At 44.0% G+C, this 11,979-nt stretch overlaps 1 protein-coding gene across 1 annotated transcript; it reads right to left on the bottom strand.

The window, feature by feature from the left end:
- Window positions 1–2,157: 2,157 nt before the first annotated feature.
- LOC120928060 (cystatin-A-like) lies at window positions 2,158–11,727 on the bottom strand. The gene is made up of 3 exons (XM_040339137.1): window positions 11,611–11,727; window positions 6,014–6,115; window positions 2,158–2,306 (listed from the first exon to the last, which is right to left on the bottom strand). The coding sequence occupies exons 1-3, from the start codon at window positions 11,701–11,703 to the stop codon at window positions 2,178–2,180; spliced, it is 324 nt and encodes a 107-aa protein (XP_040195071.1). The 5' UTR covers window positions 11,704–11,727; the 3' UTR covers window positions 2,158–2,177.
- Between the last annotated feature and the right edge of the window lie 252 nt (window positions 11,728–11,979).

Raw genomic sequence — 11,979 nt, 5'->3', positions numbered from 1 at the left:
GCCGCGACAAAACGCGGTAAAATACACCGCGGTAACATACACAGGAGGGGTGATCAACATTGTTGGCTATGCCGAACGCCGAAAGCCGCCTGAAAAAAAGGTCCGGGACTTGTTTTGAGCTTCAGGCGTTTCAGCGTTCGGCGTGTAGATGTGAACCATCTCCATAGCCAACAATGTAAAATCACCCCTCCAGCGTATTGCAGGCTGCAATAGCGTCGCGCTACAGGCGACAATACGCCTAGGTGTGAATGCAGCCTTAGGTGTGTTACTGCCCAGATTACCAGGTGAAAACAGAGGGGGGGGGGGGAGACTGCAATATGTTACATTTTTGTTTTTGTTTTTTTATTGCTTTAAAGGGTCGCTAAAGGCAAAACATTTTATAATATATTTTTTTTATAACCACTTAAGACCCAGACCAAAATGCAGCTAAAGGACCTGGCCCCTTTTTGCGATTCGGCACTGCGTCGCTTTAACTGACAATTGCGCGGTCGTGCGACGTGGCTCCCAAACAAAATTGGCGTCCTTTTTTTCCCCACAAATAGAGCTTTCTTTTGGTGGTATTGGATCACCTCTGCGGTTTTTATTTTTTGCGCTATAAACAAAAATAGAGCGCCAATTTTGAAAAAAATTCAATATTTTTTACTTTTTGCTATAATAAATATCCCCCAAAAATATATAAAAAACATTTTTTTCCCTCAGTTTAGGCCGATACGTATTCTTCTACCTATTTTTGGTAAAAAAAAAAATCGCAATAAGCGTTTATCGGTTGGTTTGCGCAAAATTTATAGAGTTTACAAAATAGGGGATAGTTTTATTGCATTTTTATTTTTTTTTATTTTTTTACTACTAATGGCGGGGATCAGTGTTTTTTTTTCGTGACTGCGACATTATGGCGGACACTTCGGACAATTTTGACACATTTTGGGACCATTGTCATTTTCACAGCAAAAAATGCATTGTTTATTGTGAAAATGACAATTGCAGTTTGGGAGTTAACCACAGGGGGCGCTGATGGGGTTATGTGTGACCTGAAGTGTGTTTACAACTGTAGGGGGTGTGGCTGTAGGTGTGACATCATCAATTCTGTCCCCCTCTAAAAAGGATCACACGATCGATGCTGCCGCCACAGTGAAGAACGGGGAAGCCGTGTTTACACACAGCTCTCCCCGTTCTTCAGCTCCGGGGACCAATCGCGGGACTCCAGCGGCGATCGGGTCCCGGAGCTTCGGCCCGGTTGCGGGTGCGCGCCCGTGACCCACGGCTGGGTACTAGTACAGGACATACCTGTACGTACATGTGCCCAGCCGTGCCATTTTGCCGACGTATATATGTGCAGGAGGCGGTCCTTAAGTGGTTAAATAACAAACATGTGTCCCCGAACCCGGTCTTCTGGGGTCCCTCGGCGGCTGTCTCGGCTCCTCCTCGCAAAAGCTTTCCACCTTCATGCGAGCTCGCATGGTGGAAAGCTTTTGCGAGCGCGCTCCCGTGATACAGCGGCGAGCATAGCCACCGACTGTTTTACTTGGCCCCGCCCTCCGGCGCGCCACGTCATTCGCTGAGATTGACAGCAGCGCCGGCCAATGGCTGCGCTGCTATCAATCCGTCCAGCCTAGCCAATCACCGGTCAGGCTGGGCCCCGAAGAGGATCACATGGACGCGCGCGGGACTTTCGAGTGGTCAGGTAAGTAAAACGGGGGTTCGGGGGGGGGGGGGGGCGGTACCGTTGGATGTTTTTTCACCTTAATGCATAGGATGCATTTACCTTTACAACCCCTTTAACTCCTTGTTGCTGGCTGCTGCTGGCCCTTTAACGGTAGGTGGAGTTCCTACTCATGTGACCCAGTGATTGGCCGTTGCAGCAGTCACATGATCATAAGCCCCACCCACCAGCTCCCTTTCATTACCAGTGAAGGGGGAGTTGTTGGCGACAGCCCGGTCACTGCTGAGAGCCGCTCTCCGCACAGAACACAACCAGCGTTAGGACCCATCTCCTGTGTGGACACCTATGTGCTTGTATATGGAATGCATGCATTGTAGAGATGTGCTGTGTACTTTATTCTCCATGACATATATGATATAATTAGGAATTTTGTGACGGCTAACTATAAAAAGTAAATTGGGGAATATTTGTCCTATGAGGATTCTTCGTCTTCTCTGGTATCGTTCTCATCTCCATCTTAGAAAACCTCCAGCTCATCATCCATCGTCTTATTCTGTTGGTAATCCACCAACACTGGTCCCTCGTTTGTACAAGGCAGAGGTGCGTGGACGTTGAGGTGGCTATAAGTGCGCTCTCCAATGTAAACCTGAAAAGATCAAGAAAGTTCAGAAAACAGTTCCACCTTTTAATTATGTATTCCATCAGGAATAACAGTTCTGAAATACTCTAGGGACTACTTTAGATTGCAAGCTCCTGTGGAGCAAGGATGGACACAAGGGCCCAGATTCACAGAGATCGGCGTAACGTATCTCATTTACGTTACGCCGCCGCAAGTTTTACAGGCAAGTGCTTTATTCAGAAAGAACTTGCCTGTAAAGTTGCGGCGGCGTAGCGTAAATCACCCGGCGCGAACCCGCCTAATTTAAATTAGGTGGGTAGGGGGCGTGTAGTATTTAAATTAAGCGCGTTCCCGCGCCGAACGTACTGCGCATGCGCCGTCCGAAGATAATCCCAGGGTGCATTGCTCCAAATGACGTCACAAGGACATCATTGGTTTCGACGTGAACGTAAATGGCGTCCAGCCCCATTCACGGACGACTTACGCAAACAACGTATATTTACAAATTTCGACGCGGGAACGATGCCCATACTTAACATTGATTGCGCCTCATATAGCAGGGGCAACTTTACGCCGAGACAAGCCTAACGTAAACGTTGTAACTTCACTGCGTCGGCCGCGCGTACGTTCGGGAATTTGCGTATTTCCCTAATTTGCATACTCGACGGGGAAAACGACGGAGGCGACACCTAGCGGCCATAAAAAAAATTGCATTTAACCACTTCTCGACGGCCGTACGAATATGTGCGGCCGCAGGGTGGTTCTAAATCTCTGACAGGACGCATATATGCGTCCTCCGCTCTTCCAGGCCACTAGAGGGCGTGCGCGCGCCCGCTGCATTCCTGAGATACCGATGCGCGTGCCTGGCAGCCGCGATGTCCGCCAGGCATTCGCAATCGGCGGTTACAGGGACAAGGACATGGATCTCTGTGTGTAAACACAGAGCTCCACGTGCTGTCAGGGAGAGAGGAGACCGATCTGTGTCCCTTGTACATAGGGACACAGATCGGTCACCTCCCCCAGTCACCCCCCTCCCCCCACAGTTAGAACACACCCAGGCTACACATATAACCCCTTCCTCACCCCCTAGTGTTAACCCCTTCCCTGCCAGTCACATTTATACAGTAATCGGTGCATTTTTATAGCACTGATCGCAGTATAAATGTGAATGGCGCCAAAAATGTGTCAAAAGTGTCCGATGTGTCCGCCATAACGTCGCAGTCCCAATAAAAATCCCAGATCGCCGCCATTACTAGTAAAAAAATAAAATAATAAAAATTAATAATAATTCTGTCCTCTATTTTGTAAGCGCTATAACTTTTGCGCAAACCAGTCGCTTATTGCGATTTTTTTTTTTTTTTTTACCAAAAATATGTATAATACGTATCGGCCTAAACTGAGAAAAAAAATGTTAAAAAAAAAAAAAAAAAAAATGGGCTATTTATTATAGTAACAAGTAAAAAATATTGACTTTTTTTCAAAATTGTCGCTCTTTTTTTGTTTATAGCGCAAAAAATAAAGACTGCAGAGATGATCAAATACCACCAAAAGAAAGCTCTATTTGTGGGAGAAAAAAGGACGTCAATTTTGTTTGGGAGCAACGTCGCACGACCGCGCAATTGTCAGTTAAAGCGACGCAGTGCCAGAAGCTGAAATTTCACCTGGTCAGGAAGGGGGTATACGTGCCCAGTAAGGAAGTGGTTAAGATCCGACGGCGTAAGAGCCTTACGCCTGTCGGATTTAATGGATATCTATGTGTAACTGATTCTAAGGATCAGTCGCATAGATAGGACGGCCCAGATTAGGACTTACGACGGCGTACATGGCGTTGCGCCGTCGTAAGCCCTTTGAGAATCTGGGCCAAGGACATTACAGTGCAAGATTTACCGGTGAAGAACTACAGTGATGCCTCGTACACACGATCGGTTTTCCCGGCAGACTTTTTACCGCCGGGAAAACCAAGGGGAAAGCCGAGAACCTGCTCGCCAGCTCCCCCCCCCCCCTTACACACAGCCGGTTTTCCAGGCAGGAAAACTGCCATGAGAGATTTGGCCGGGAATCCTGGCCGTGTGTATGCTCCTCCGCAGGCTTTCCCCAAATACTGCTGGGAATCCCGGCAAGAAAATAGAACCGGGCGATGTTCGCCTAGGATGTGTGTTTGTTGTACTGTCTGTTTTGTATGTACAAAAATTTCAAAATAAAAATTTACCTTTAAAAAAAAAAGTATGACCGATTGTTACATGTGAGTCCAACGTATTTCAATTTCTAAAGAATCTTCATTAGGGACAGATGTATGGTCAGTAATATCCACTTTAACCATACACAAATTCCGCCCAACACCAGAACTGCTGCATCAGTAAGTCACCGGTAATCCACATGATGGACATCAGTGGCAGCCCGTCCACTAGGGGTGCACGGGTGCTGCCACCCCCCCCCCCACCCTATCAATGCTTCCGGCTCCTTGATCTACATGCAGGGACGCTGGATGCATGGGACTCCAATGGGGGGGAGCGTTTTTTTTAAGCACGTAATAGGCTTAAAAAAGGATGGACTCAGGGCACAGAGCACTGCTCTCTGAGCCCACCCGGTTGTGTTTCAATAGCGAATGAATATGAATATAGTGCGACACTGAATATCCTCCGGAACAATCAGGAAGTGGGTCAAGAGACCCGTCACCCGGTTGGCCGAAAGTAGATCCGATCAGCAGGAGACGCATGGCGCACGGAAGAGATGAGGGAGAAGACGCACGCAGGGGAAGCGAGCAGCAAAAAAGCAGCCCAGAGAGAAGCTGCCTCCGCCTGCCACACTACCTACAAGATGGGGTAAGTGTAGGGCCCCAGCTGACTCACCGGACGATGGGGGGGTGGCTATGGGTGGATTGTCTGATTGGCACAAGTGGCTGCATTTGATGGGGCACAGTGGCTGCATTTGATGGGGCACAGTGGCTGCATTTGATGGGGCACAGTGAGGCTGCATTTGATGGGGCACAGTGGCTGCATTTGATGGGGCACAGTGAGGCTGCATTTGATGGGGCACGGTGGCTGCATTTGATGGGGCACAGTGAGGCTGCATTTGATGGGGCACAGTGAGGCTGCATTTGATGGGGCACAGTGAGGCTGCATTTGATGGGGCACAGTGAGGCTGCATTTGATGGGCACAGTGCGGCTGCATTTGATGGGGCACAGTGGCTGCATTTGATGAGCACAGTGGCTGCATTTGATGGGGCACAGTGGCTGCATTTGATGGGGCACAGTGGCTGCATTTGATGGCATGGCACAGTGGCTGCATGTGATGGGGCACAGTGGCTGCATTTGATGGGGCACAGTGGCTGCATTTGATGGGGCACAGTGGCTGCATTTGATGGGGCACAGTGGCTGCATTTGATGAGCACAGTGGCTGCATTTGATGAGTACAGTGGCTGCATTTGATGGGCACAGTGGCTGCATTTGATGGGGCACAGTGGATGCATTTGATGGGGCACAGTGGCTGCATTTGATGGGGCACAGTGGCTGCATTTGATGGGGCACAGTGGCTGCATTTGATGGGGCACAGTGGCTGCATTTGATGGGGCACAGTGGCTGCATGTGATGGGCACAGTGAGGCTGCAATTGATGTTTTTTTTGTTCAGTTTTGAGCATCAGCTGCCACTGCTCTACCATGTATCTGCCACACTTAATGCACTTATTGTAGAAACACCCCAAGCTGACAATATCGCTTCAACCCCAAAGTGTTACCTTAAAAAGATAATTTGTGCCGGAAACAAGCTGAGTACGGACAAGGACTGCCAGAAATTCCCCGGAGTTCAAACCGGCCCGTATCTCATACTGGAATTTCACCTGAAAGAAAGAAAACTGTTATCAGGTTTGGAATGGCCAAACTATAGACCTGCACTCAGTTCCAGCTGTAATACAGTCATTGCTGCAGAGGATCAGACCAACCAGGTAGTCACTGCAGGTCCTGCACAGTTCAGCCGACAGCAACTTCAGCAGAGGCGCCGTGTATGAAGAGGAATCTGAAGAGTCTAAACCAGGGATCTCCAACTGGAAGGCCATAGTTTGGAGACCCCTGGTATAAACAAACACATAATAATCCCCCTCCATTGAGGGAAGAGCATCTGGCTCCGGGAGTGTTGGATCACCTGGTCCCTTGCTGGCTCTGTGGATCCCTCTGCTGACCCGACATCAGTACTGTGCCCACAGGTATGTACAATATGTTACTTATGTGCTGCCAATTCTACCCCAGTTACCATACTAATACTAGAGTGAGCTGCTGCCGGCACGACATGCGTCCCCACATTAGACATGTGCATTCGCTTTCGTCCAAATTTCTGGGATTTTCATGTTTGTTTTAACAAACGATAACGAAAGTCCGAAAATCCGAAAGATCCGACATAAAAAAAAAATGCTTTATTTACATTTTGTTGTGACAACAGTTCCATATAGATAGAAGATTCAACACAACCGTGACAATAGCGATCTGTGTCTATCGAATCTGCTGTTGAATGTGCCTAACCTAACTCTGATAGTCCAAGATCACTCGACATAGAGAGAAAAGATTCAACATTATAGAGACATGAAGATTCAACATTATAGAGACATGATGATTCGATATAGAGAGAAAAGATTCAACATTATAGAGACATGAAGATTCAACATTATAGAGACATGATGATTCGACATAGAGAGAAAAGATTCAACATTATAGAGACATGAAGATTCAACATTATAGAGACATGAAGATTCGACATAGAGAGAAAAGATTCAACATTATAGAGACATGAAGATTCAACATTATAGAGACATGATGATTCGACATAGAGAGAAAAGATTTGACATGGGAGAGAAAAGAGTCGACATAGAGAGAAAAGATTTGACATAGAGAGAAAAGAGTCGACATAGAGAGAAAAGATTTGACATTATAGAGACATGAAGATTTGACATAGAGAGAAAAGATTTGACATAGAGAGACAAGAGTCGACAGTATAGAGACCAGTGGCGGCTGGTGCTCCATTTTTTTAGGGGGGCGCAAACAAAATCACAAACACCCCCCCCCCTCCCCCAACGTCACTCACCCGTGATTGGGCTTACAGACAGACGGACAGAGATATAGAATAGATAGATAGATAAATAGATAGAAATAGATAGATATAGAATAGATAGATAGATAATAAATAGATAGAATAGATAGAGATATAGATATAGAATAGATAGATAATAGATAGATATATAGACAGATATATAGATAGATAGATAGATAGATAGAGATATGATAGATAGATAGATAGAGATAGATAGATAGATAGATAGATAGATAGATAGATAGATAGATAGATAGATAGATAGATAGATAGATAGCTATAGATATATAATCAATAGATAGATATATATAGAGATAGATAGATAGATATAGAATAGATAGATTAAGATAATAGATAGATAGAGATATAATAGATAGATATATAGAGAGATAGATAGATAGATATATAATAGATATATAGAGAGATAGATAGATAGAGATAGATATATAGAGAGATAGATAGATAGAGATATAATAGATAGATAGAGATAGATATATAGAGAGATAGATAGATAGATATAGATAGAGATATAATAGATAGATAGATAGATAGATAGATAGATAGATAGAGATAGATAGATAGATAGCTATAGATAGATAGATAGATAGATAGATAGATAGATAGATAGATAGCTATAGATATATAATCAATAGATAGATAGATATAGAATAGATAGATTAAGATAATAGATAGATAGAGATATAATAGATAGATATATAGAGAGATAGATAGATATAATAGATATATAGATAGATATATAGATAGATAGATAGATATAGAATACATAGAATAGCTGATATAGATAGATAGCTAGCTATAGATATAGAATAGATAGATAGATAGATAGATAGATAGATTTAGAATAGAAAGAGAGAGATATAGAAGAGAGAGAGAGAGATGAGAGAATACAGACCTATACACACAGCATGAGCTGCATGACTCTAGGAGGTTGCAGAGCTGGGGGCCCTCGTGTTACACATACTGGAGATGTGTAATAACACTAGCAGCCCCATCCATATTACTGTCCCCAGGAAATGTGCTAAAAGCTTCTCAGCCCTTCACTGTACTCTCCCCTCCTTCTACCTCCCAGATCCACTACACACAGGACACTGCTGCTGCACGTTCTGAGAGCACAACACAAGAGTTCTCTGCCTAATTACCTGCTAGCAGCTCAGTGAGATGTCCCGATGTTCAGACTAGCCAGGATGAGTCACTGAGAAAACCGGAAGTGATTGGCTGGTCCGATAAAAGCACCGCCCTAAGTCCTATGGACCAGCCAATCACTAACCACCAACAGGACACATCCAGCACAGAGTGGTTGTGCGAGCGTGGAGCTTTGCGCTCCGTGGGCAGTATAAAAGCCAGCCGATAGATTTGCTTGCGGCTTGCCCAATCTCACGATTTCGATGACATCATGCTTCCCACAGCACCTCGGTGGCCGGCGCTCCGCCCCCCCACACACACTTAAAGGGACATGTTATAAAAAAAAAAAAAAAAGACATTTTTTTTTTTTTTCATTTTTTTTTTTTTTTGATGAGTAGCTTTGGGGGGGCGGCGCCCCTGCGCCCACTATGGACGGGCCGCCACTGATAGAGACATGAATATTCAACATAGAGAGAAAAGATTCGACATTATAGAGACATGAAGATTCGACATAGAGAGAAAAGAGTCGACACAGAGAGAAAAGATTTGACAGAGAGAAAAGATTTGACAGAGAGAAAAGATTTGACAGAGAGAAAAGATTTGACAGAGAGAAAAGATTTGACAGAGAGAAAAGATTTGACAGAGAGAAAAGAGTCGACATGGAGAGAAAAGATTTGACATAGAGAGACAAGAGTCGACAGTATAGAGACATGAATATTCAACATAGAGAGAAAAGATTCGACATTATAGAGACATGAAGATTCGACATAGAGAGAAAAGATTCGACATAATAGAGACATGAAGATTCGACATAGAGAGAAAAGAGTCGACACAGAGAGAAAAAGATTTGACAGAGAGAAAAGATTTGACAGAGAGAAAAGAGTCGACATGGAGAGAAAAGATTTGACATAGAGAGACAAGAGTCGACAGTATAGAGGCATGAATATTCGACATAGAGAGAAAAGATTGGACATTATAGAGACATGAAGATTCAACATTATAGAGACATGAAGATTCGACATAGAGAGAAAAGATTTGACATTATAGAGACATGAAGATTCCACATTATAGAGAGAAAAGTGTCGACAGTATAGAGACATAAAGATTCGACATAGAGAGAAAAGATTCGACATAGAGAGAAAAGATTCAAGATTATGGAGAAATGAAGATTCGACATTATAGAGAGAAAAGAGTCGACATACAGAAAAAAGATTTGACATAGAGAGAAAAGATTCAACAGTATAGAGACATGAAGATTCGACATTATAGAGAGAAAAGAGTCGACATAGAGAGAAAAGATTTGACATAGAGAGAAAAGATTCAACATTATAGAGACATGAAGATTCAACATAGAGAAAAAAGATTCAACATAGAGAGAAAAGATTCAACAGTATAGAGAGAAAAGAGGCGACATAGAGAGAAAAGATTCACATTATAGAGACATGAAGATTCGACGAAGCAGCTAAAAAACATACGATTGCCACCAGTGGACATTTCCGGTCAAATGCTCGGCCCATAGGCTATAGAAGAATTTGAATGTTGGCTGACTAGTAATAATAATTTATAAATATAATTATTACTAGTGTCATACAACATTAGAATTCTTCTATAGCTTGTGGGCAGAACATTTGACCGGAAATGTACGATTGCGGCATTGTACAGTTTAGCTGCTCCGTTGAATCTTCTTAGAACATTCGACAGACACCATAAGCCTTCAATGACAGATTCGACCTAAATCCATTCGGATTTTCGGACGAATGCATTTTATAACTAAACAAAAAAAAAAAAAAACGAATTTCGGAAGTAACAAAATAATAAAATTTTTCGGACGAAAATGAAATTCCGAAACAAAATATTTCAGTGTGCACATGTCTACCCAACATACGATCAGCAAATGGAAAATCAGTAAATAAAACTTAAATGGCGATCTTTCTGCACTCTTCTATGTAAAACAACTAAACGGATATTGAAATAAAAAATTGCCTCACTGTGCCCATGTGCATGCCTCACTGTGCCCATGCCTCACTGTGCCCATGCCTCACTGTGCCCATGCCTCACTCTGCCCATGCCTCACTCTGCCTCACTGTGTCCATACCTCACTGTGCCCATGACTAGACTTACATTTAACATGGGGATATATAGAAGGGGTGCCCGGCTTTGATGAAAAATTGGTGCTCCCCGGCCGTAGGTCCCCCAGACAGCAAACTTTGCACACTTGTAGAGGAGAACTGGGGTTACATGTGTGCCAAGACAGTGCCGGACCGGGTCCCCAAAGTTACCGGAAAAATTACCGTTTAACATGGGAGTCTATGGAAGGGGTGCCGACTTTGAAAAATCGGTGCTCCCCAGCCTTGGGTCCCCCAGACAATAAACTTTGCACACTTGTAGAGGAAAAGTGGGGCTATATGTGTGCGACATTTGGGGTCCAGGGGACCTACAGCCGGCCGGTACCGGTTCCCCAAAATCCGGGTGATCAGGCGCAAAAAAGTGACTCGAGTATAAGCTGAGGGGGGCATTTTCAACTGAAAAATTCAACTTATACTCGAGTATATCTTTTATTTTACATACTGTCAACAATTAGTATCCCTGATCCACACCAGTTATATGATGACGCTGTACTGCACTGGTGACATTATGTAAAAAAAAAAAAGATTTTTTTTATTAAAAAAATAAATTGTGACACAAAATTACAACTTCAAAAAACTCGCCATGCCTCTTACTAAATACCTTGAACGGTCTGCTTTCCAAAAAGGGGTCATTTAAGGGGTATTTGTACTGTCCTGACATTTTGGATTTCTTAATAATAAACCCAAAGATTGTGGACTCTATAACTTCCCCACAGACTAAATAATATACAGTGATTTGGGTTATTTTCACCAAAGAAATGGAGCAGAATACAATTTTGTCTAAATTTGAGAAGAAAGATTATTATTTCCAAACGCGGATCGGGTCCTGTGCCTCTTTGGTTCAGATTCAGGTGCAAATTCAGGCAAAAATTCCGACCTGATTCACACCTGAATCGGTGAACAGGGACGCACTGGACCCCATGTAGGGAATCGTGGCTGCAACAAGTGTGAGCCCGGCGTTAGGATTGGATCCCCAACCACTTACCTTGTCAAGGATGGCTTGATCTACTGAAGTAGGTGGCCTAGGATGACTCCATTCCCCAACTTTGTGAACCTTCAGCTCACCACCGTTACTCATTTTTGCAAAGTTCTCAGCAGACTGAGTAGATCAGCCAGTACCTGGACTTATATACCTGAGGACTGTACCATTCCATAGGGAGGGGTGCAGATGATGTGACATCCTCTGGACTTTGGACATGATGCAGCACAAATCTCACTGATCACCAATGTAAGGAACATTCTTCTCACTGATCACCAATGTAAGGGAAAAACCTTCCCACTGATCACCAATGTAAGGGACATTCTTCCCACTGATCACCAATGTAAGGGACATTCATCTCACTGATCACCAATG

This window comes from Rana temporaria, chromosome 2 (assembly GCF_905171775.1).
Source record: "Rana temporaria chromosome 2, aRanTem1.1, whole genome shotgun sequence".
NCBI lineage: Eukaryota > Metazoa > Chordata > Amphibia > Anura > Ranidae > Rana > Rana temporaria.
The sequence above is the reverse complement of the archived record's forward strand: the minus strand, read 5'-3'. Positions and strand labels throughout refer to the sequence as shown.

What these genes read in the sequence shown, in the direction of transcription:
- LOC120928060 (XM_040339137.1), bottom strand. Translation starts at nt 11,703, where the DNA reads ATGAGTAACGGTGGTGAGCTGAAGGTTCACAAAGTTGGGGAATGGAGT. An exon ending in ATCAAGCCATCCTTGACAAG is followed by an intron (nt 6,116 to 11,610) that starts GTAAGTGGTTGG and finishes TCTTTCTTTCAG; the next exon opens with GTGAAATTCCAGTATGAGAT. An exon ending in GCACAAATTATCTTTTTAAG is followed by an intron (nt 2,307 to 6,013) that starts GTAACACTTTGG and finishes TGATCTTTTCAG; the next exon opens with GTTTACATTGGAGAGCGCAC.